The sequence below is a fragment of the Gigantopelta aegis genome, chromosome 1, assembly GCF_016097555.1.
Source record: "Gigantopelta aegis isolate Gae_Host chromosome 1, Gae_host_genome, whole genome shotgun sequence".
In the NCBI taxonomy this organism is placed as follows: Eukaryota; Metazoa; Mollusca; class Gastropoda; order Neomphalida; family Peltospiridae; genus Gigantopelta; species Gigantopelta aegis.
The window spans coordinates 2,872,082-2,899,183 of NC_054699.1; the positions used below are offsets into that span (position 1 = coordinate 2,872,082).

At 37.8% G+C, this 27,102-nt stretch overlaps 1 protein-coding gene across 4 annotated transcripts in view; it reads left to right on the forward strand.

The window, feature by feature from the left end:
* The first annotated feature begins 6,907 nt into the window (after nt 1-6,907).
* LOC121369215 (mediator of RNA polymerase II transcription subunit 12-like protein) overlaps nt 6,908-27,102 on the forward strand; it is a 75,753-nt gene continuing 55,558 nt past the window's right edge. For 3 of the 4 annotated variants that reach the window (XM_041494161.1, XM_041494169.1, XM_041494176.1), the window contains exons 1-11: nt 6,917-7,012; nt 11,814-11,876; nt 12,533-12,571; nt 12,996-13,097; nt 13,643-13,723; nt 17,728-17,887; nt 19,004-19,191; nt 20,333-20,443; nt 22,202-22,344; nt 25,674-25,947; nt 26,807-26,906. In XM_041494161.1, coding sequence (XP_041350095.1) covers nt 6,917-7,012; nt 11,814-11,876; nt 12,533-12,571; nt 12,996-13,097; nt 13,643-13,723; nt 17,728-17,887; nt 19,004-19,191; nt 20,333-20,443; nt 22,202-22,344; nt 25,674-25,947; nt 26,807-26,906 — 1,357 coding nt within the window. Of the gene's footprint in view, nt 7,013-11,813; nt 11,877-12,532; nt 12,572-12,995; nt 13,098-13,642; nt 13,724-17,727; nt 17,888-19,003; nt 19,192-20,332; nt 20,444-22,201; nt 22,345-25,673; nt 25,948-26,806; nt 26,907-27,102 lie in introns of all 4 variants that reach the window. The other variant, XM_041494150.1, reaches the window with a different exon arrangement.

Below are 27,102 nucleotides of genomic sequence, written 5' to 3' on the forward strand. Positions count from 1 at the left end.
TTTTGAAACTAAAATAAAGAATAACAAGGTATATACATACGTACTCGATATAAAGATTTTAAAATGTTGTTGTTGTTATTGTTGTTTTCTTAAATACGAAAAGCTGAAGCTAAAAATAATAAAACAGTAGCTTAGCGTACCCGTTTGAAATGTAGTATAGTGCACTATTCTAATAAAGTTAAAGTTTGTTTCTGTTTAACGACACCACTGGAGCATGTTGATTTTAAATACTCATCGGCTATTGGATATCAAACAGTTTGTAGTTTTAACATAGTCTCCATAGGCGTACGGGCTCCCATTTCTGTTTAACGACACCACTGGAGCATGTTGATTTTAAATAATCATCGGCTATTGGATATCAAACAGTTTGTAGTTTTAACATAGTCTCCATAGGCGTACGGGCTCCCATTTCTGTTTAACGACACCACTGGAGCATGTTGATTTTAAATAATCATCGGCTATTGGATATCAAACAGTTTGTAGTTTTAACATAGTCACCATAGGCGTACGGGCTCCCATTTCTATTTAACGACACCACTGGAGCATGTTGATTTTAAATAATCATCGGCTATTGGATATCAAACAGTTTGTAGTTTTAACATAGTCTCCATAGGCGTACGGGCTCCCATTTCTATTTAACGACACCACTGGTGCATGTTGATTTTAAATAATCATCGGCTATTGGATATCAAACAGTTTGTAGTTTTAACATAGTCACCATAGGCGTACGGGCTCCCATTTCTATTTAACGACACCACTGGAGCATGTTGATTTTAAATAATCATCGGCTATTGGATATCAAACAGTTTGTAGTTTTAACATAGTCTCCATAGGCGTACGGGCTCCCATTTCTATTTAACGACACCACTGGTGCATGTTGATTTTAAATAATCATCGGCTATTGGATATCAAACAGTTTGTAGTTTTAACATAGTCTCCATAGGCGTACGGGCTCCCATTTCTATTTAACGACACCACTGGTGCATGTTGATTTTAAATAATCATCGGCTATTGGATATCAAACAGTTTGTAGTTTTAACATAGTCTCCATAGGCGTACGGGCTCCCATTTCTATTTAACGACACCACTGGGGCATGTTGATTTTAAATAATCATCGGCTATTGGATATCAAACAGTTTGTAGTTTTAACATAGTCACCATAGGCGTACGGGCTCCCATTTTTGCAGGGGGCGGGCTGATTTTTGCCCGAATTAAACGAAAGTGCCGGAATCTGGATTACATTTATTCATAATGACATTATTGCCAAACAGTTACATAGTGTTTCAAACTAATTGCCACACATTTTTACATGGATTACAACTAATATTTTGGGTAGAATAATGAAAATGCATGGTGAAAAATGTTGAAGCTGGCTAATTTTCCCCGAATTTTTCTATTGTTTTTGCCCGAATTTGAGGATTTTCTCCAGGACTGGAGGGGGGGGGGGGGGGGGGGCAGTTGCGCCTCCCCGTCTCCCTGTCTCGTACACTTATGATAGTATTAAAGAAGAAACCCACTACATTGTTTTTTACATTAGTAGCAAGGGATCTTTTATATGCACCATCCCACAGACAGGATAGCACATAACCCAGCCTTTGATATACAAGTCGTGGTGCTGGCTAGAACGAGAAATAGCCCTATTTCAGTGTGTCCTGATTCGGAGAACAATGAAACGGCCACCATAAATGATTTATTATACCCGGTACCTAACAAATAAAAACAAAGTAAGTGGTGCCAAGCGTGTGCTAGGTTGTACACCCCTCACCCCTCACCCCTCACCCACATAAAATTTTGAAGTGCCTTCTCTCAAAACGTCTCCTGTGTTTAACATTATGAATACTGTTAATGGACAATTTGAGGGGTCTTTTTTAGTAAAGAACAACATTGTTTTTGTATGGAAGTTTACCATGTAGATTTATGCTGACTGCATGTTAGTGAACTTTTCAATACCACCTTCCTGAATACTGTCTGTTCCCTCCATGAACAATTTGTGTTGGACAGAACCTCTCTGGCGAAGTTGGAGGTCGTATCCACGACAGGCGTGCTTGGACCGTTGTCTGGTTGGAAGCATGCCACAAATTACTCACACCCGCCCTAGATAAACCGTGCATCCACCCCTGAGACCACGATAATAGGCCCCTTTGTGTAGGCTTACACAAAATTTAGGTCATTGGTGAGCTTATATACAATACCACTAAAAATAGATACAGCTAAATGCTTGCGGGAAATTCTATGCCGCCATTTTGAAGTTGTCCTGCCAACCGACAAGAAGCTAGTACACTTGTCTGTCGAGTACAGACAGACAGGCAGACAGCAACACTGCATATTTTGTCAGTTAGAAGGAATATTTATTGGATATCACCTTCATCGACAAGGATGCCTTTCTCAGCTAAGTCTGTTAACAGTGATTCCAGTTTGATGGTAGATCAGCTGGTATACGTTGAACTAAATTCGTGTCACGTCAAGCGTTCAGTTTGTGAAGCTGTTCAGCATACGAACACAGTCATCATAACAGACATTGTATTCCTTTCTGGATCAAACAACACTTTCCTTATACATGTCTGTAACAGTGTGGTTGTTTCAGGACATAATAACATTGCGATTATCGCTGAAAGAGAAGAAAGTTCCGACAGTAATGATCTTGGATTGAGGGGTCGTTGTGATTTTAACACTATGGAGACTCAATCTGGTGAGGCGTGTAGGCTAGTGAACGCCTCCAGGACTCCGCCTAGTGGGTATACGGGCGGCGTTGACAAAACAGTACAATACTATGAGTGTACAATGCAATATTTATTGCAACTTTTGCATGTATTGTATGGAAAAAGTGAGTTTGAAGATCGGGTTCTTATTAAGCGACGTGGTGCCATCGCGTGGTTCTTGATGTTACGCTATCTACGTGGGAGATGGTTATGCCATCGTCGTGTTGTTTGGACAGACAGAGAATCCATCGGGTTTTTGGGACAAGACGAAGTGAAAAAAGGAATCAGCTTAAAAAATTGGGACAATAGGCTACTACTACATAGATATGACCTTTGGCCGCAGATGAGGACAAAAACTTCAAATGTGAAGTCGTAGAACTCCAGATTTGAAGTTGTAGAACGATTGACATTAAAATTCAGATACAGAATCCACAGAGTTGTTCGGAGAAAATAGAGTTATTAAAATCAACTTCAAACATATAAATTTAGAAGATGGCTTGCGTTGTTTTTGTGGATAATGTTAGTTTTACTGTGGCATTTTGTTTTAAATGGTGATCGATTACACATTGTTATCTTAAATTTTAAAATGCTACACACACACACACACACACACACACACACACGCGCGCACGCACGCACGCACACACATACATACATGCATACATACATGCCTCAATAGCTCAGAGCGCTTTGTGGTTAGCCTTGCAATTTGCGGGCGATTCTGTGCCACAGGTTCGAGTCCTAACAACGGCATGAGACAATTTGTGAGGCCAGAAAGGATTTAATTATCCCCTGCGCCAGTGCGTTAATATCTATGTATGTAACAGTCAGCCTCGACATACATACACTATATAGATATTCAAACATCAATACATATATATATATATTATATATATATATATATATATATATATATATAGATATTCAAACATCAATACATATATATATATATATATATATATATATATATATATATATATATATTGTTCGTATAAATACAATCTGTCTTTCTTTTCTTGTTAAAAAAGAATGATACGTTATCAAAAACCATGTCACAAAGTTTCTTTTTCATCGCATCCACCTTAAAATACTGTGCAAGAAAATTGTTGCCCAAATTTTATTTTTGTGTTTAATGTAACCATTAAAAGGTTCTAAATTTTCTCCTGTACATATAACCAAGTCTTTGGTATTTTGACACACGGTTGTGAAGAGGATGGATGGGGTTTTGGAATTCCATTGCTACCACACACAATAACTGGCAAAAAAGCAGCAAGGGATATTTTATATGCACTTTCTCACAGACAGGACAGTACATACTAGTTTTGAGGCACTTAGGCTGGTTGGGACGGGAAAAGAAGCTATTCCGTAAAGGACAGTCGATCCTGCAATCCGCTGCACCTCAAGCGAGCGATTTGCCTTTTATTTGCATGTATACTGAACTCCAACAGAAACGCAAATCAGTGAAATGAAGCCAGAGGAATAGCTTCTCTTAAACAACGAGACCTATAATTCCATGGTATCTTTTTACACTAGAGACCCCGCGAGAGGACAGTCTGACTTCTCTACTACTGACCAGGCATCAGATCACAGTTATCTTCTAGTGCAGGGTGCACATTAAGAAAGAAGCACACTTTCTACGTCCCTTCGGACTAAGTTATATTCCCGGAAATTTGTCCGCGCAAGTAGTCTGCTGTTTGGCTGTGATTAGTTCAAGGCAGACAGCTTTGAAGTGGCAACTATTAGACTGGAGTTGACAGAGGAGAGCATGTAGTTTGCAAACATGTGTAACTTGTTGACATTGAACACTTTTTTTGTGTGTGTGTGGGAATTCCGACCCATGCAAAAGTAGTGCTTAATTTTTTTTATAAAATGGGGTGTGGGTGTGGGGGTGGGTGTAGGGGTGTGTGTGTGTGTGGGGGGGGGGGGTGTTACTTCGAGCAGGTTTAGTGAGTGTGTTTGTTTAAACCAATATCCTGGGAGAAAGAGCTAGACAACAGGAGTAGTCCTTTTCAGGGTATGTTTCCCTCAGGTAGGAAAAGGTACATTAAAAAAAATCCATGGGCCTGCTGATATTAATAAAAATGTTATAGCCACTAACGCTATATAGAAACATATAGCGTAATTAATTGTGGTCTGTGGCCATTAGAGACTAGTGAACTTAGGGCTAGATCACATGGATGTATTAATCGACGGCTATTGGGTGTCAAACAGGTAGTCGGAGAAAACAAGCTACACTTTTTCTTGAGTAGCAAGGGATGCTTTATATTCACTTTCCCACAGACAGGACACCACACACCACGACCTTTGGTATATGAGTCGTGGGTCGCTAGTTGGGACTGAAAAAAACAAAAACCCGATCATAGAATGGGTGCACGGAGGGGATTCGATCTTTAGAGTCGAGGACATCAGTTTAATAATTATATACTTTACGTCGAGTGATCGAGTTTCTATTGGGAGGTCTGAGACCGCCTGAGCTACGTTCAGTCAGACCGAGCAGATAAACGTCCGCCAGACTGGTTTATGCGCTTCACGTTAAACCAAATGGCCACGTCGGGAACCAGTCAAATAGTTCACGAACGTTAGCGAAACGTTCGCTGACTGAACTTAGTGCCTGTGCGTTTGCAGGGTCAACCCCCTCCCCCGTCAGCTCAAGTAAATGTTCACGATATGCATATGTATGTATGTACGTATGTATGTATGTATGTATGTATGTATTTATGTATGTATGTATACATATGTATTAACTGAATATACAAACGCCATAATCGTGCACCGAATTGTTAGATCCAAGTCAATAATTACTTACAATTACAATGGCAAGTATCATGCATATTAATAACGAAACGATCGTTTTGCTATTTTCAAGTTCCTTTGTAATTTAAACGTTTACCTGAACTAGTTGGTAAAATGTATATTAATATTAGGGGGTCTGGGTGTATGCTTTCCATCGAGGGCGGTCGATCTTAAGAGTCATTGCATCATTGTTAGGGTTACTGTAATATAAACGTACATGTAATTAGTTTGTGATAGGCGATTTCTCAAGACTTGAGAGTAATCAAGACTATATGAACAAATGGAGTTTAAAGGTAAACGTACACGTCTGTTTTGTTACATCTAACACTGTGGGTACTATTCGTTAGAACAGGGCGGCATTGACCTCAGTCGGTTGAGCGCTCGCCTGGGGTGTTTGCGTCGCATGATCGAACCACCCCGGTGGATCCATTCAACCGATTGGGGGTTTTCTTGTTCCAACCAATGTACCACAACAGGTCAAAGGCCGTGCTTTTCTGTATGTGGGAAAGTGCATATAAAATGTGGATCCTTACTGCTAATGGAAAAAAAATTAGTAGGTTTTCTCCGATGACTACGAGTCAGAATTACCAAATGTTTGACATCCAATAGCCAATGATTAATTAATCAATGTGCTCTAGTGGTGTCAGTAAACAAACAAACACAAACAATATGTATGGCCTCCACGAGTTAAAACTACTGGACTCGAGTACTCGAGGGTCAAACTCGGCCCGGACCCGAGAACCCGACATTTCTACTAAATGATAATGAGACTAAGTAATAGGCCTAAAGTCAAATAGCATAATGATGCATCTTAATTCCTGCGCTGAACATGGAAACCAAATAGAATAGAATAGATGTTTAACGACACCCCAGCACGAAAACGGATGCCAAATAATGCCACTCTATTGCATTCCACACATTCGACTTATGTTTTCCCTTCATGTCTCATAGCCCTATAATGTAACCAGCGGTAAGCATATAGCAGTGACGTACAATACAATTATATGTGAGTATTGTTCCTTGCACGGGTACTCGAGTCCTGTGAACGGACTCGAATCTTGCTAGACTTGACCCATGCCCGAGTGCTCGAGTACTCGTGGAGACCCTACAAACAAGCAATTGGTAGCTGTTTCTAACGCATTAGGACTAAGGTTTTTTTTTAGTATAATAGCATTCTTGGGTATTGTCGAAATATCAACGACAAATACAGGTGTCTATTTCTCCGTCACACCACAAGATGTGGATTCCATTATATTCTTTTCCATTTTAACCAGTGTTCTATGACGGACATATAAAATGTTTTGTCAATTTTATTAAACATATGATAATACCTGTACTGGCAATGAGTTGACTACGTAACGGATTTCTACTGGTGCTCAAAATTAATCCGAAGGAAATTAAACACAGAACAGGGATCAGACGGAATGGCGGCTTCTCATCCAAGTGAGGAGCACCGTCCTTTGAAAAAGTCCAGGCTTGGACCGCCTGATGTTTATCCCCAAGATGCCAAGCAAAAAGAGGTATTTTCCCCCCATTTAAAACCCATGCTAAGTGATCTTTTATGTGTGGTTACTCTTACGCTGTTTAAAATTATTTATGTAAACAATGGCGGACAGTTCTGAATTCATGATTATCATTATTCAGAAATGACAGAATTAATATTTTGTAAGAGCTGTTTTAGAACAATTAATTTAATGGAGGACGGGTGCGGTAGGCATTTTATACTATAAAAAATAATTGGAGCGGTTATAGAATGTGTCCGCCACTAATCCTTTTGTAAAAAGAGGGATTTTTTGGTGGGGATTCTTAAAAAAAGTTGGGCATGGTTTTTTTGCGGAGGAAAAAGAAAGAAAATAAAATTATTTATTTAGAAGAAAAAAAAATGGACATTAAGACTTATTGGGGGGGCCCCCCCCCCCCCCCCCCCAGCCCCCCTTGCTAACCCTAATCACTCTGTAGCCGTGTAGGCTATCAACACTCCTCTGTAACAATCGACCAACAAAGTTCCTAAATTAAAATAAAGTAAAACAGAAAATCACTCGACCCTATGTTCCTAAAACAAACTAAACCCGAACCGTTCCTGAAATAAAAACACAAAATAGCGCAAAGTTCCTAAAATAAAATAAAATGGAAATTAACTCGAGTTATTGGCTTTATTTTAGTAATCGTCAGAGTAGTTAAAATAAAATGGAAAATTACATATTCGTTATTTAGTGTATAGTAAATGGTTGAATTTAGGTGGCGGACATATTCTATAACCGTACCAAATAATTTAAAACATATGTAATGAAGAATTCCGAATTTGGCATAAAATGAAAATTATCTCTCTCCCCCCCCCCCCCCAGTAGGGCCATACACACACTGAATCAGGCTCATGTCATAATTTCTGGAATAGCCCTAGTCATGCAATTGCCTACAGCAGTCTGCAATACTGTGAAGTTTTTCATTCTTCATGGCACTTTTCTGCTGTGAACTATAGTTCAAAACATTTTCAAGGCATGTTTTTTTGACTGTGGACATTTTCGTAATTGCAGGGGTTGTCATGTATCCCCGTTAAGCTAGTACTGGGTACTTTATATATATTTTTTAAATAAACTGATTTTTGGGGTCAGCCCATTCACTGCCCGTAAACCCGGATGGTTAAGAAATAAAAATTAAAATAGTTAAATGAAATGGTATGAAAAGTTGGAACTGGAGGGGCTTCCATATCATCCCTCCACCCATGTTATGGCATTGAATTTGGGGTAAAATTTACTAAAATAGAATGAATGTTTAATCACCATCAGATTAACTGAGGTGTATGCTACTGTGCAAGTAACTAATTGTGAACACTAGGTAACGGTGGTGGCAGTAGCTGCCACAAATTGTTATCAGTTTGCCTACTAATTAATTTTAAAAAAACATTGCACAATTTTTCAACAAATATTTTACTAAAAAACACAAAGCAGAGTATGACAAATATTTTGAAAAGTCACTAGCCACAGGGCTAGTGGATTTGTGAAAACCACTAGCCCACCAAGATAAAGCACTAGTCCAAATTCCTGATCAATTATAACTGGATTTTTATATAATTTTTGTAACATTATACATTTACGAGTATAACAGTAAAATAAAACAAACACGTAAATCATGTTGTAACTTTCAGTTTTTTGTCGCGTCGTATGTTTGGTCTTTTGTCAAGTGTGATCCATCGTCATTGTCCCGTTTTCGCTTTTGCCGTCGTCCCCCCCCCCCCCCCCCCCCCCCCCCCCCCCCCCCCCCCCCCCCCCCCCCCCCCCCCCCCCCCCCGGGGAAAAATAATTGAGCAAACTCTTAGTTGGTATCTAAAGACACTATCAAAATAATTAAATTTAAATGAGGGTACGACAGTGTGACACACGGTAATTGATGGTTCAGTGTATTTGGTAGTTGGTTATATATTTAGGGCCTTCTATTTATGTCGCCAGAAACGGTGATGCCAATTGCTCAAATACAGGGCATTATCCAGTGTCAGACCGATATCAAAACCAATATAACGGCGACATCTAATCCGTTTTTAATTGATGAACAAAAAAGGTATTATCTTGTATCGGCAGCTGTGACGTATTATCCAAACCGCTACACGTAACAGGCCAAGCCGAGTCATTGCATATGCGGTTACCATTAAATTTAAAGTGTTTTCCTGAAAAAGAAAGAAAGAAAAAAATCCACGATCGAGCGATAACGAGAGATGGGGGCAAACCACTAGCCCTGCGGGCTATTGGTTTTGCGTTTCTCACTAGCCCGAACTTAAAAACCACTAGCCACGGGCGTCGGGCTAGCAGATTTGTCGAACTCTGCAAAGTAACTTAAAGGTTACTTACCCCCCCCCCCCCCCCCCCCCACACACACAACATTGTCTACTTGTCTGGTGACTTCACATTCATGTACAATCTGTAGATCTATAATAAATATGCTGCCCTAAATAGTTTGATTCCAAGGTTATAATATTATTCTTTAATTTAATTTTGTATTTAAAAAACATTTTTTGCACTTTTTAGTAGTTTGATCACATATTGTCAAACAGAATATAAATTATATTTTGACACAAAATTACATACATGTACAGGGGTCAGATTTTAATGGGGAGGGGTGGGAGGGAATGGCAAGTGTTGCCTTTAGTTTACATAATAAGTCAAATTAGCGCACTGGTACGGCAAAACATGTTACAAACTTGTGTGTGTGTGATTACTAAAAATTCAGGGGACAATATTTCTAAATCTGAGGAAACCGGAAGTCGGTTCACGTGGCTTTTACCTAGGTAACCAATTGTTCGGTTACGTGAATTATATTTTTTCGAGTCAATTTTAAGAGGATATTTTATAGAATGATTACAGACAGCCTCGACCTATTCCCGGATTTTGTTTTTGCATTATGCACATGCATACTGTGTGTAATGGGCACTACGCCTTTGAAATATATAGACATAATCATTTGGAGTGATTCCATTTTGCGTTGGCTATGCTACTTTCACTTTATTGATGGTACTTCTATACTACAGTGACGTTCCAAATGTTTGGTTTTTTAAATCTCATTATGCGATGTTAGTAATTTTTAATTTTTGTGACACTTTTGTATTCCTGTTTATGTTAAAACTGTTTTTAACATATGCAAAATTATAGCCAATCCAATATTATATCTACATATATACCTTTAAGAGATAAAATAGCAGTAGATAATTGAGCACATTTCTTTAAAACTTTTTAAAAAGTTTAGACTGGTCGCAAGTTACAACTGTTGCAATATAATGTTGTTTACTGGTTTGCTGCGCATCAAGTATTTAAAATTCAGCCTAAAACATTTGTCGGAATACTAGTACTAGTAGTAGTATGTCTGGATGGATAAACTTCATGATTAGAGGAAGCTTGCAAGTTTTAATTTCTGAACGTTTACAGGTTATGACGTAACCAATTTGCGGTTCGCGTAAATTTAATTTTGCGTAACCGACACACGAATAGAACGGCGGTTTGTGTGAAATATTGTGCCCTGAAAATTGTGATAAAGACTTGAAAGCAAATTGTTTCACCAAGCTGTCAATGTGTTCACAATTTTACAAATATTTTTCATAATTAAAAAACAGGACCAGGGGTGCAGAAATGGAAAATATTTCGCTAGCCCGTCAGACCAGAACCAACTAAAATTTACTGGCCTGCCAGAATTTCTAGTAGCCTGCCAGCCTGTAGAATATATATTTTATTGTTTAATAATATTATCATACATTGACAAAAACATTAATAACCACACTTTAGTAAGTGATCAACGTCAAGTGGCAAATGAAATCAAGACCCAAACCTTGATTGTCAATAAATTTTTATTATTCTGGTAATGATGAAGTTTTATTTCTTTCATATAGATTTACAAATTTTTTAACTTCAAGTGACATTCCACAAGTATTTAAAAGAACAATATATTCAAAACACACTGGCAACATACTATCAACATAAACAGGCCATTTGTAGGAAGTATTGGCCTTTGACCGGCTCTGTTTTAGGAATGTTGTGCTTGCGTATTTCAGAACTCCGAAGTCGTCTATTGACAACAATACACAATACATGTACCGCATTGACAGTAGTATTGTCAATGTGATACATGTATTGTGTAGTTTTTCATCATTCTGAACAATTTGTTAGAATGGTTGAAATTCTGGCAGGACTGATGCAGAGTCATGGATTCAATGCGCGCACACACACACATGCCAAAAAAAAAGCTCCAGTCCGTCAAAAAAAACCCCAGATTGCCCATTGGACTGGTAGTTTAATTTTTTAATTTGTCTGTCAGAATTTTTACTCTCATTTGGTGAGTGGGCGAATACTTTCTACACCCATCCACATTTGCCATCCTTGCCGTGGTAAACTTTAAACCCACTTAACTGTTACTAGTAAATACTTTCTGCACCCACCCACATTTGCCATCCTTGCCGTGGTAAACTTTAAACCCACTTAACTGTTACTAGTAAATACTTTCTGCACCCACTCACATTTGCCATCCTTGCCGTGGTAAACTTTAAACCCACTTAACTGTTACTAGTAAATACTTTCTGCACCCACCCACATTTGCCATCCTTGCCGTGGTAAACTTTAAACCCACTTAACTGTTACTAGTAAATACTTTCTGCACCCACCCACATTTGCCATCCTTGCCGTGGTAAACTTTAAACCCACTTAACTGTTACTAGTAAATACTTTCTGCACCCACCCACATTTGCCATCCTTGCCGTGGTAAACTTTAAACCCACTTAACTATTACTAGTAAATAAATTTGTTCCGACATCTGCATAAATTTGTTTTCATTGATATATTTCAGGATGAACTCAATCAGACGAGTGTTAAGCTTGGATTCCAGAATCCACTCATGGTGGCTAATGAGGTGAGGTTTTTTTTACTCAAAAACATTGAGGAAGTTAAAGACCAGATTCAGTGCACAGCAGTGTTAAATTTATATAAGCACATGTACGCCTATTGTGAAATCAATCTAAAATCATCCTCATCAGCAGGCCCATTGGGTTATTTCACGTTCAAGCCAGTGCCTAACAACTCTGACTGGCCTCGGTGGTGTCACGGTTAAGCCATCGGACATAAGGCTGGTAGGTACATGCCACTACACCCCCTTCTCTCTCACTAACCAGCTAACAACTAACCCACTGTCCTGGACAGACATCCCAGATAGCCGAGGTGTGTGCCCAGGACAGCGTGCTTGAACCTTAATATAAGCACAAAAATAAGTTGAAATTAAATCAACAACTCGTTATTTTGAGCCAATTTATAATGAAATTCCATCATTGCTAAATAAAATGCAATCACTCATTGTATTTTGACCCTCTGTGAAGGATTCGTATTTAGTATTATGTAGCGATCACCGAAAATTGTATAGTAGTGTATGACATGATACTGGACAAAATGTATCCTGTTACCTCTTTTTGGTGCTTTGCTTAAATAGCATGTGTTGTGAATTGGTGAAAGAAGCTACATTTAAATGCTAGTGTAGAAGTAAAAAAAACCCTTAACATATCTTTTCTTTTGTAGTGTGAATCTGAGAAGGATTCCGACATCAGCATTGAGAAAGTAAGTCTCCACAATTTATCTATACTCTGGTCCTGTCTCATTAAAAGGTTGGGGGGGGGGGGGATTTGTTTGGCTTACTGTAAAAAGTAAAAGGAAAGTGCTTTGGAAGTAACAAAACAAATCTCAACTATTACATATTAGTTATATAGGGACAGATTAACAAAAGAATAAACAGATATAAAGTTTTGTAGGATAAACCAGTGGAGAAAACACTGAGTAAATATTGCTAGTTTTATTTGTATCTGAATCATGGTTTTGGAATTTAGAGAAACCAATATTGTAACACCAAGTTTTTCTCTCGTTCTCTCATATATGTTGAAATAACTGAATATATTTTAGCCATATTACAGATTTTAAAATGTGTTGTGTAATCAGACAAATCTTCCAATTGGTTATTTATTACGTGTTTTGATGTTCTTGTCAGTTCGGGACCTGCCTCAGTTCCATCATCACGAAGAAGATTGAAATCAACACACTGCAGGACACGAAGAAGCGACACCAGATTACGGTGAAAGACACATGGCCAGTAAGTACATACGTCGGTAATTGATGCGTGCACTGTCAATATCTTAATAATGTGCGATGTAAGTGAGTTTTAGTTTGATATTATTTTCTATAGACAGGTACACGGTTGCTGATCAACCTGAAATGTACAGGTACTTGTACATATATACAGGGTTCATATGGTTAATTCAAGGACAGTGATTGAAAATGAGAATTGTTTGACAGTTAATTTTCACCCATTGAAATAATTATTTTTCTCTCATTTAAAATTAAAATAAATGTAACAAGAAGTCAGCAATATTGTAAAATTATAAAATTAAGTTGATGAATACAGAATTTCTTTTTTCAAAACCCTAAACAGGTTATGGCAAAATGGAAAGTCATGGAATTTGATTGACAACAAAGGTGTGACCTGTGTATATAAATAAATATATTAAGAGAATTCTTTATCTTGTTTCTTGGTACAGTGTTTTAAAAGTAAACATTGGATACATGATTTTTAATGAGGTAAAATACATGTTGCAGTTGCTTAGAAATTTATCTTCTGTTTTGTTTTTTGTGTTGCAGGCTGCCAAAAACAAAGCGACGATGGAAGTTTGGTTTAAGGACCTGGCCGGAAGCAAACCGTTAGCTCAGCTCAGTCGTAAGGTCAGTTGGTGTATAAATTATTAAAGTGCTGTGCCAGACCATACACTAAAATTTCAAATTCAACAATTAAATGCTTTCTTAATTCATTGCAATAATATTTTACACCGATATGTAAATCAATAATTACGAAAATGCCCCATAAAAGTATTAAAACATCACTCCCGTAGAACACTGACGGAAACGACCGAGTAAAATTCTCGGTAAAAACATTTGCCTGTAAATAGCCATGACGTCATGAAGGGAACACGCTTCACAGAAACCTACCACGAGACGACTTTCAGCGCAAGCGAAAGTGGGACCGACAGCGACTGCCAAGCTCATTGATCATGCGATTCTTCTTTCGATGATGAATAGTGTAGTAATGACGACTGGACTAATATTTGTGCAACACAAAAAAATAATGCCTTATCAGTTTGAACCTGGAACATCTTCCGATGAACCACCGGCCTGACAGATGACGATGAAAATGGTCGTGGAGACAGCTTACCACTAATTTACAACTTTTATTCTTGTTTTGTTCTTTAGCTTTTGGTGCGAATTATTTTGCTACACTGTATGTTCTAATACTTGTGATGTAGTAGAGAAGACGATAAATAACTCTTGAATTCTACGAGTCGAGTGGACCCGATATCGGTAATTTTAAGAAATAAACAAAAACGACTTTTAGTCCGTCCCCATCCCTCTATGAAGATAGGGGTTTTTATGAACAATTTCAGTTTAGTTTGACGTAAAAAAAAAAAGTAAGTGTTTTGGAAATAACAAAACAATACTATTTTTTGTGTGTAGTTGTGAAAACAGTCTGCTCAGAAATAAATAACTTATTTTAATTTTAAGAAATAAACAAAAACGACTTTTAGTCCGTCCCATCCATGAAGATATTTTTGTGCGAATAATTTCAGTTTAGTTTGACGTAAAAAAAAAAAAAGTAAAAGTGTTTTGGAAATAACAAAACAATACTATTTTTTTGTGTGCAGTTGTGAAAACAGTCTGCTCAGAAATAAATAACTTATAGCACATTCCATAGTATGAAAAAAGGTTTTCTTTGTGGGAAGGTATAGTAAAATTAATTTAATGTATTTATAGTCTGTTTTACAGGGAACGCCTTTTTTCATACTATGGAATTTACAAGTCATTTATTTCTGAGCCGATTGTTTTCTAAGATGCATACAAAATTAGCTTCTTTTTTCTTCTTTTTTTTTACAAAAAAACCCCTACATTTTTGTAGGATGGGACGGACTAGGCTATAGATACTTACTTGTTTGTACTTTATTATTTTAATGTTTTCGAACTGTAAAGAAAAATCTCACAAATGAACGAGATGCAAACGACAACAAATCGGATCTCGATGATTGCACAAACCGTGCATGGAAAAACAAACTGACCGGAGGTGAAAGCATAACGCAATTTGGGACATTGACGATATGCACCCCAAAGTCGTTTCGGTGTGGATGGCATCGGCTGTTGTCATTTGTTTTGTGTCGCAGAAAAATTGTTGGTACGGCATCTTTTTTTAAAAGCCATAACACATGGTATTCCCATATCTCGCTTAAGCCGACAAGCCAGTTCGGACGAATCGAAAATAAAGTGCCTGCAGTCAACGGTCTCCGGCATTTTCTTCCTGTCCAGTATTTTCACGTTGTTTTAATCAAATTTACACACAGATTATTCACAGCAACATTACTAGGAAATGCGTGAAGACTAAATTTATCGGCTTTTGTATTGCTACAGCCGCCAACAACACGCCGTTTAACCATAATAAACACAAAAGAAGCAATGAATAATGGCGCTGACTATCGAAAGGAGTTCCCTTCGTGACGTCACGGATCAAATCTTACGGAAATTCCCGAAACGAATTCAGCTGGTTCTGTTTTTCAGGGGAATATTTTTAAATGGAAAATATACCGTTATATAATTTTTTTACATTTTTTTTTTTAATTTTCTAATCATATTAACTAATATCTTGATTGATATAGCTCAATACATCATACATCTGGAACAGCACTTTAACTTTCTACCTCCTCCATGTTGCCTGTGATATGTGCTATCCTGTCTATGGGATGGTGCATAGAAAAAATCCCTTGCTGCTAATTGAAAAGAGTAGCCCATGAAGTGGCAACAGCGGCTGTCTGACGACATATAACTGTAAATAAAATATGTTGATTGTGTCGTTAAATAAACCATTTCCTTCCTTCCTCCATGTTAAAATCTGTTATAAGAGATCAGGCACATGAGAACAATCATTTCATTTCTTCATCCCTCGTGCGTTTGGAATTTTGCAGAACCCATTTTTGGTTTGCATCTTAAATTTATTAAATCATTTGCTTGGTCTTAACAGGTTATGTAAAAAAAACACCCAGAAATGGGTTGTGAGAACATGTTTTTTCGTAAATGGATTATACAGTGAAACACTTCTAACCCGGAGATCCTTTAGACTAAGACAATTGTAAGGTTTTAAGAGAGATCCGGTTTCGGGAGGTTACATTCTGTACTGGTTTTTAAAAAGGAACTCTGTAAAGCATCCAATTTGGGGGTGGGGGGTTGGGGAATTCCGGTTTACAGAGGGTCTGGTCTTGAGAGGTTTCACTGTACACATTTTGAAATCTCAGAGGTTTGTGCTCAAGTGTCCACAGTGTACATAGCAGGGGTGGGGGAAAAGCCATTTTTTACCGGTCTGGGACCGATTCTCGATCTCTGAGACCGAAATTATTTTTGAAAAACGCGCGTTTGCCGGTCCCACTTTTGTCATTCTTGTCGGTCCGAAGCACCTGTCCATTTCTATTATTGGAACAAATTCCTATCGGTCAAGTGGACCAGCCAGCCCAGACATCGGTATCTCGTGCATGATTTAAGATAATAAATAAATAGTGGTCAATATGGCTGGTGTTTCAGACATTTGTGATTTTAAAGTCTGCCTAAGTATATCGCCAGTCACTGAAGTTGGACCTACAGTAGTGTCAATCGACTGCCACTAGGCTAGACATTTATCAAAGTCGCTGAGCCGGTCAAGAGATTAAACAGACGTTAACGATAGCACCATTCTTGGTTTAGAAAGCCATCAAGGTATTACACTCCAATTAAAACAAAGGACCCAGAATTTGCAACTGGTTACAATCAACACCTGTCAACACCTGTGTACGGAGCTGTCGGGTCGAGTGTCCTAGTCTGAAAGCAAGAGGCTTTTGTGCAATACAAACTGCTTAAAATAGCATAAAATATAATGAAATAATCTATAAATGTATTTATTGTTGACTGTTCAATGTAGTGTATCCAATAATTATAAAGGATTTTAAAATTAACAAAAGGTTTCCACCTTTTTTTTAACAAGTGGGAGTAAGCAGAACAGCTACATGTACTGTTATCTCAAGAGCCAGTAGAGGTCAAATTTCATCCAATCAGTGATTACGTTATTACTCTCTTTGTCTAAACATGTGCTAGCTTAGGCTGTCAAACGCTTCGAACTGTGCCATCTTTTATTAATTTTCAGGACACAGTACTGAATACTCATACTTTTTATACATATATGGGAATTAAAATTCATAACTTTTATTCCTTTTTTATATTATTTATTCTATTATGTAAAATATATACAATTTGTGGGGTTTTTCACTGATCATTATTGTGTGATTAAAAAAAAATTCTTCATGTTTTCATGTTTATCGTTTCGCATTCATGATTCAAGATAAAACTATACAAATATCACTGATTTAAAAAAAAAAACCCACACTATTTGGCAAATATCGCTTTTTAAATGTTTTTGTTTTTTTATTCGTTTCTTCACACACACACACACACACACACACACACACACACCCCGGTAGTGACGACATTAAGTGGGACCGATTGACAATTTTATTTTTCCCCACCCCTGGTACATAGGCAATGAAAACTATTACCTACCATCTCAGGTTATAATATACTCAATGAAATTAAGGGCCAGTAGACGTTTTGGTAAATGTTTGCTAGTATTATATTGTGAGCAAGTTTTGGGTAAATTTTACTTCCAGGTTCCTATGTTCAACAAGAAAGAGGAAATCTTCATCACTCTGTGTGAATATCAAGTTCCGATGGTTCGTGCTGCCTGGCTCATCAAGATGACTGCAGCTCACAGCATTCAGACACAGGAGACGCGCGTACGAAGAAAACAGGCGGTCGATCCATCACAAGGTACGGGGCCGGACGTAGCTCAGTAGTATTATACTCGCCTGATGCGCCATAGATCTTGGATCGATCCCCGTCAGTGGGCCCATTGGGCTATTTCTCATTCCAGCCAGTGCACCACGACTGGTGCAACATATGCTGTGGTATGTATTGTCCTGTCTGTGGGATGGTGCGTATAAAAGGTCCCTTGCTGTTAATCGAAAAGAGTAGCCCATGAAGTGGCCAGTGGGTTTCCTCTTTCAATATCTATGTGGTCCTTGACCATATGTCCGACACCATATAACCGTAAATAAAATGTGTTGAGTTCATCATTAAATAAACCATTTTCTTCCATCATAAAGTAATAATTCTAACTGGTCTAACTCAGCTGTCATAAATTAGATGTCATTGTTGAACTAACGATACAGGACACAATATTGTGAATAAAACACTTGCCTAACTCATGTCTTTTTGCAAGTAGATTATTTTGCCAGCACCTGGCTGTCATTGTGACATAAATCTTTATTTTACAGACCCTGTAAAATTAGTTACTGATGATCAAAACTATAAACTATAACCTTGTTTAGGACTGTTAGCCTGTGTGACAATGACAGGTTTCATCTCTCGCCATCAAATATTGAAATATCCATGTGTCGCACAAATCTAATTTTGGGTAACATATTTTCCATTCACGGATTAAATTACTCTCTAGTGTGGTCAAACTAAGCCCACAGCTAAAAACGGATGAAGACTGACACGTGTGTGGCATGGTTCGCCACAAAAGACAAACACCTGTTGCAATTGGATAAAGAGATTAGGGTTGTGAAGGCGGACAGAATGAAGTTAAAAGATAGGAGGAGCTACCTGATCAAGAAGAAATAAATTGGAATTCCAACGAGAGAAAGGAAATGGGGCAATGTGATTAATCTCTTCCCCCAAATGGACCCCCCCCCCCCCCAAAAAAAAAAAACTGAAAACATCACTGCTAATTCCAGAATTAGAAAACTGGCATGTGTTGCATTTTGGAAATTAATTCTTCCTGTCATAATTTTTTCTTTTCAACATCACCTGTCCTCAAACAAGTGCACTCCTCCCCCCCCCCTTAAACATCATGTTTTCTCCAATTTGTGTAATTATTTGCAGACTGGACGTCATCGCTGAACAAGTTTCTGAAGGACCAGCTCCAGAAGGTACAGGATCACTACCACGGGGGGTCGACAGGACCACAGACGAGTTTCCTGACCGCGACCCAGGCCCCGTCACAGGTTGATCTCGAGACGGCCCTCAAACACTGGCATTTCTGTTGTCGTCTCGCACGACACATGTTCAATGTAAGTCAGGGCAGTGATTTTTTTTCACCTTCTATCCCATTTCAGCTGTTTTTTGTGTCAATGGCTTTCACAAAGTGGATTGTATTTGATCTGAAATGCTGAATAATTACCTTTATTTAGGTATAACATATAGTGTTTTCAGCTTTTTAAAAATCATTTCCGCTTTTATTTTTAAATGGGTATTACATCCCTGGTGAGTGTCGGGGTTTAGTGTTACAAACTTTTAAAGTGACAGATCCTAGTTGTTTTAAACACTGGTGTTTTTGGGGGTTTTTTCTCTCTATTAAAGCCATTTTTGATAGTATTAATTAGCAGTTAGTTCCATTTTATTGTTTAGAATATCCATTTCCATACACCCAAAGTGTTCTATAGTCATCCCGGTTATTGAAATAAATTTTTCACGATTAAACAAAATGCGTGTACCTCTGAGAAGTAATGCTTATCGAGCTAAGCTCAAGTCTATTTTTAGACTATTTCCCTATTTAAACCTCACAGACTTTAGGTTAACTCTATTATAACTTTATCCGGATGTGCTACAGACTTAGTGTTCATTTTCACAGGCTGAAACTAGGGTCTACACCCTTTACAGTCTTAGACTGAAGATTATAGCCAAGTTTGCAGACTTTTAACATGCTGTTTGTATGGGCTTCACTGTTCATAAGGCACAGTGCCTGGAATTTGAAGTTTTATCATTGTGAAGTGTTTTTACAGATTTTATTTTGGTTTATATTGTATTTTATAATGAGATCAAGATTCAATATTTTAGCAGTCATCAGATTTTTGACAACTTGCTCTCTTGTATTACTGTTCGTGAAGCACAGTTTTTAAAGATTTTATATTGGTTTATACTAGAATGTCCTTGAATTTTGTGATTTTAAAATCCAGGCCTGGAATGTATTGAAAAAAGATTTAAATTTGATTTAGTCAAAAAATTCTGTGGTTTATTTATTTCGCCTCCATTTTGATGTCCTCATAGCCTATCTAAATTCAGACAACAATTTGTTATAAAAAAATTCATTGACTGAACATTTCATGTCCTCAAAAAATAAAAAAATGTCGTTGAATTTTATGTTTTCTCAAGTGCAAGAACCCTGTAATTATATGTGTTTTGTAATGAAATCAACTTGTAAATATATTTCAGGAGGGACTGCTAGATCGTCACGACTTTCTCACGTTCCTCGTGGACCTCATGGAGAAACTGAAGCAGACTGAAGACACAGTGTTGAAACTGGTCGTAGCACAGATATTAACAGTAAGAACGTGTTACCTTGTTAACACATAATAACACAGTGTTGAAACTGGTCGTAGCACAGATATTAACAGTAAGAACGTGTTACCTTGTTAACACATAATAACACAGTGTTGAAACTGGTCGTAGCACAGATATTAACAGTAAGAACGTGTGTACCTTGTTAACACATAATAACACAGTGTTGAAACTGGTCGTAGCACAGATATTAACAGTAAGAACGTGTTACCTTGTTAACACATAATAACACAGTGTTGAAACTGGTCGTAGCACAGATATTAACAGTAAGAACGTGTTACCTTGTTAACACATAATAACACAGTGTTGAAACTGGTCGTAGCACAGATATTAACAGTAAGAACGTGTTGCCTTGTTAACACATAATAACACAGTGTTGAAACTGGTCGTAGCACAGATATTAACAGTAAGAACGTGTTGCCTTGTTAACACATAATAACACAGTGTTGAAACTGGTCGTAGCACAGATATTAACAGTAAGAACGTGTTACCTTGTTAACACATAATAACACAGTGTTGAAACTGGTCGTAGCACAGATATTAACAGTAAGAACGTGTTACCTTGTTAACACATAATAACACAGTGTTGAAACTGGTCGTAGCACAGATATTAACAGTAAGAACGTGTTACCTTGTTAACACATAATAACACAGTGTTGAAACTGGTCGTAGCACAGATATTAACAGTAAGAACGTGTTACCTTGTTAACACATAATTTACTCATACAGGGCTTCTAGAATTTTTATAAAATCCACTAGCCATGCGATCAGTGATTTCAAATAATTACTAGGCACGATTAAAAATTCACTAGCCCTTCTGTACTTTAAGTTAAAACAGTTTTAATAATTAATATTAATAATCGGATATGTCACCTAAAGAGGGAGATAGAGCTTAAAAACACTAACATTGGGGGGGGGGGGGGGGGGGGGGGGGGGGGGGAATATTCATATTTACAAAACAGACTTAACTGTAGCATTTGACAAATTTCTTTTCACTAGCCGTCGGGCATGGCAATAATAGTTATTTACTAGCCCAACACTGAAATTCACTAGCCATGGGAGTGGGGCTACCATAATCTAGAAGCCATGTCATGTATGTATAAAACATTACAAGTGAATCCAACATATTTGATTCCTGAAGTATAGGACTATGCTGGGGCATAGCCAGAGAGGAAAAAATGCAGAGGGAAACCCAGACCTGTAAAATAAATATCGGTGTCTTGGGAAAAATAAAATAAATCTGTGAAAATTCCAGACGAGACATTCGCCTCATCTGCGTCATGCTGGCTACGCCATTGCTATGTATAGAGACTAGACTATCCATTGACCATGTATATTTAAAATGTTTTTATACCAATGGGATCTCAATAATTAGAGAATGTTGAAACGAGGCAGGTTTTCCCTCAGTATGTAAGGTGGGATCTAACTTGGTCAAACGATTGAGCCTCCTGGTGGACCCTTTCTTTGATTCCTCTCCCCACCCCCATACCATGGTATGTGCTATCCTGTCTTGGAATATCTATTACTACTAGTGGCAAAATGTAGCTGGTTTCCAATAAGACAATGTGTCAGAATTGTCAAATGTTAGAAATTCAATAGCTGATTGTGTCATTAAATAAAACTAAGCAAACTCTTGAAATATTGATATTTTTAAACAACAATTAGACCTATAGTAAAATGTTATGAAGTGTCATTAGTCAAATATAAAAAAACATTTATATTAATTTTTTTGTGTACTTTCAGTACCTAGACGAGATTACACAGTCAGCTCTATTGTCACGGAAACTTGCATACTTCTGCGTGCGGAAACTCTGTCAGCTGTGTTCAGAATCCGGGTGTACCTCGCCTCGCACTCAGTCCCCGCTACTCACACAGAACGGAAACGGGTGAGATTCATTCATTCTCTTAAAATGTTAAACACCAATTATTCACTCTTTAAATAGTGAGCTGCAGTGTCATTGAACAAGTTTATTCTTGTTCTTTCCTTTCTCACGCAACTGGTCTATGGTGTTGTTAAACCAGTAATTGTTAACTTTCTCTGTTGACCAAATATAATATTAATATTTGCTTCCTGCCTCCCACACACGCTCACTCTCCCTCCCTCTACATCCCTCTCTCTCTCTCTCTCTCTCTCTCTCTCTCTCTCTCTCTCTCTCTCTCTCTCTCTCTCTCTCTCTCTCTCTCTCTCTCTCTCTCTCTCTCTCTCTCTCTCTCACTCTCTCTCTCTGTTTCCAATGGGTTTCAATGATGACAGGGCATAGAACCAAAAATGTTTGTTGTAAAATATTAAATCGTGAAGCCTGCTTTCACTCCTTCAGCAGGGCAGGACGTAGCCCAGTTCACTTGATGTGCGGTCGGTCTGGAATCGATCCTCGTCGGTGGGCCCATTGGGCAATTTCTCGCTCCAGCCAATGCAGCACGACTGGTATGTCAAAGGCCGTGGTATGTGTTATCCTGTCTGTGGGATGGTGCTTATAAAAGATCCCTTGCTGCTAATCCAAAAGAGTAGCCCATGAAGTGGCGACAGCAGGTTTCCTCTCTCTATATCTGTGTGGTCCTTAAAGGAGACAGGACACCAAAAGACATGTAGTGTGTAATGGATTAAGTTAGCGTCAAAGACGGCATTACTCTAATGCCCAGCTCGCTGGGAGGCACCGGTCAGCTGCGCGTCTTAGGTTTGGGGTAAAACCAAAGTGGGCGGGATTATGCATAGATCTGAACGAAAGCGAGGCAATACGTCATCGGTGAGAGTTACCAAGCAATACCGGTACACGTGTTGATTCTTTGGTTGTGCCTTTTAGTCGTCTTTTTTTCTTTCTTTTTTTTTCTCCAGGTTTATCGGAAATTTTATTTACAAGATAATTAGTGTTATTATATACTGTCGACGTAATTATATGATGGTTAACTGCGCAGTGTTTAACTGCAACAGTAACAGCAATGCATCCCAAGAAACGGCCAAATTCATGGTTTCGATTTCCAAAAAACCCGAAAGTTGTTTTAAAACATGGATGCATTATTGTCGTCGAACTGGCTTTACACCAACTAAATGCAGCAGGTTATGGTACATTTACAATGTGAAAATTAAAACAAGTATGTACTTAAGATATACATTAAATAAAGTTATTGCAATTTGTTCACATACGAATATTTAAACTTCACATTTATTTACCTATAATTACCAAATTAATTTTCACCGACAGCCCATAACGACTCCATACTAATGTCTCTTGATCTAGTTGGTTTGTTAACCTTATAATAAAATACCTTCAAAACGTGAATTATTACGTTAGTTAACAATGTTTATAGTCAGTTCAGTATATTGTCATTAAAATTAAAATGCTAACACTTTGGCAGGAACAACATATGTACTGTGGCCAGAAGGAATGATGGTTAATTAGTTTTAAAGCTAATGTCGATTATTAAAGCATAATAAAATTGTACTTTTCAATGCTTTTTGTATGTCATATTAAAAATACTCTACACCAAATAATTATTTTAATACCTACCCTGGGTTTCTGCCAGAGGGTGAGGAGGGTAAACTTACATGTATGTACTAAAAAATCTCAGAAGTTAATGTGATAAAGAAAAGCTCACAAAGAAAAGCCCCCCCCCCCCCCCCCCCCCCCCCCCCAGTTCCTACAGGCCTGTTTTATTACGTACCCTCAAATTATTTTCTGGCAGAAAACCTGGTACCTTTGGCAGAGATTGAAACAATTGGTTGTCTAATTTTCGACTGTTACCATAAAATAATATAATTAATCACTCTTGGCATCTAGCAATTTAAAGCAAAATTAACAATAGTTACCACATGGAATAAGCATCATATATTATTTTGTTTTACCTATAATATATTTTCATCAGGACTTCCTTCTTCCTCCATGAATGATTAAAGAAAATAACACTGGATATATTGTAAAAAAAGAAATTATTCCAATATATAACAAATGTGTTTTATGTAAGTATGTAGAGCAAACTACCTGAAACAGTTGATTTGAAATCATGATTACGAAATCCTAAAGATAAAAGGAACTGGTTCATAACCTCACCCTCTACATATTATCTACATTTGTATAGGCCTGTAGGAACGATATTTGAAGTGGAGGTGGAGGGGGAATACAGTCTCTAGTGAGGGATACAAACTAGATTTTTATCTTTATATCATCTTTATTTATGCAAAGTAGTGAAAATTTAAAACATACATTTTCATCCTAGAGTGAGTGATGGAGAACAAGCCCCTAGGCACACCCCTCTCCAGTTCCTACGGGCCTGTTGTATTTTATATTAATAAATGCAAAGACTATATAATAATATTGTCGATGAGACATATTAGTTGTAAAGTGATTGTCAGTATGTGGCAACAGTATAATATTTTCCAACATTTCTGTGTTTTTGTACCCGGCTGTGGACAGTTTCGGCAGACTGGTAACGCATTTTCTTAATAATTGAAAATACACGGTTTAACCAAACAAATTAAAACTTGGAGGGTAACTAGTTAAGAGCACAAATTATTTTGTTAAATTATTATATCTTGCTTTGGTGAGGAGGAGACACTTTTTGCAAATTTACGAAATCGGCCTGTGGAATATCCACTGATGTGTCATATTTACATCTATGCTGAATAAGATTTATGATGAAATATTATTAAATTTTGTGTGCTTTTCTTCTAATTAGGTCCATTTGCTTCAGTTTACATTAAAAATGTCATTAAAAAATTATGTTTTAAAAAATGCTTGTATGCTAGTCTATGACCGTGTGGCTTCCTCATCTTTGTCGGCAGTTAATTCATCCGAATTTTCGTCTAAGACAACATTTCCAGGATTAGGGACAAAGTCTGATAAGTGGTTCAAACTGATACGGTTTGATGCCATTAGCACAAGCTGGACACAATTCTTCGTCACTCGAATCGCTAAGTTCGTCCATGCTGCTTGGTAGTTTCTTCAGTTTTCCTCACGGGTCTAGCTCATCAATTGTCGACAGTTTCCGGCAAACATCAGAGATCGGTGAAATAAAAACCCAACCAAGACTGGCATGCTTAACTTAGTCAATAAGGGGAGCGCGGTAGTTGCGTGTTGTGGTTTATGACGGCAAACAATTCATTACACCGTATATGTGGTTTGGTGTCCGGTCTCCTTTAACCATATGTCCAACACCATATAATCATAAATATAATGTGTTGAGTGCATCGTTAAATAAAACATTTCCTTTCCTCTTTCAGCACGATGACGTCTACCAGTAACCACCAGATGGTGACGAATCCGCTGGCGATGATGTTTGCCGAGTACAGCAACTGTGCTCAGCACCGAGGCCTCTTGTTGAGTCTGAGTGCCATGCTGCAGTGTCTGACATTGCGCTGTCCCACAGCTCTTGTCTGGAACTCGCTCCAGGAGGGGAAGAACGAACGCAACAACTTCCTGTGCGGGTCTCCGCTTGACCACCTCATGTGTGCCCCGTCCAGTCTTCCCATGGTTCCCAGTTCACAGAACCAGCAGGTATTTCTAAAACTTACTTTTCTTTTCAACATTACCTGTCAACAAGTGCACCTTCCCCCCACGTAAGTGGTCTGGTCTGAGCATCCCAATAGCCAATGGGAAAAAGAAGGAAGTTGTAGTCACATGACCGGAACTACAATGAGCATACAGTGAAGAATTTTAGGCCATCCCATTGGCTGTTGGAATGTTTGGATCAGACCATTGTGTGGGGGAGAGGTGCACTTGTTGAGGACAGGTAATGTAACTATAAAAGAGAAAACACTCAAGTTTTCTCCAATATTCTTTTTATACATAGCCTGACTTTACTGCCTCATTACAAAATATATACCGAAGAAAAGACATGCAGACTCTACAGTGAAGGAGAAAGTGTTGACTTATGACCGACTAGAGTATGAGTTACAATGACAATAGAAGACTTCAACCAGTCATTGACTGGTGGGTTGGGGGGAGAGTTCATGGGAGAGAGGTCAGGTTATGGATTCATGAACAAATTTAGTGTTTGGATTTTGAGCTGAGACGTAAAACAGTGCTTGAATTTTGTAAATATGGATTTTATTCTTTAAAATATCGAAGTTCTGGAATTTGACAGAAACCACTTTGAATTTAAAAAAAGAAAATAAAGTACGTTCAGTTTAATACATTACTGGTTAAAATGACAAAGTTTTGTAAATTATACGTGTGTCGGTTTACATGGACATTGAAAGCACAATGTATATTCACAAAAGAAAATAATGTGCAACTAAACATGTTGGTTTACTTGATAGTGAGTTTCCTGCTGCCTACTAATAAACAGACTGACTGAAACACTTTACTAAATGAATTTCATTGAACTTAAAACAAAAGTTAAATTATTTTTTAGATTCGCTCTCAGATCCGGTCAGCAGAGCACCAGATTAAGTTTCGAGGTCGGTGTGCGGAAGTGCGGTGGTCATCAGACAAGTGTCAGGAATCGGCCACAGGTATCAATACAGGATTATTATCATCCATTAAAGGCTTTTCTAGGAGATATCAATACAGGATTATTATCATCCATTACAGGCTTTTCTAGGAGATGTCAATACAGGATTATTATCATCCATTAGAGGCTTTTGTAGGAGATGTCAATACAGGATTATTATCATCCATTACAGGCTTTTGTAGGAGATATAAATACAG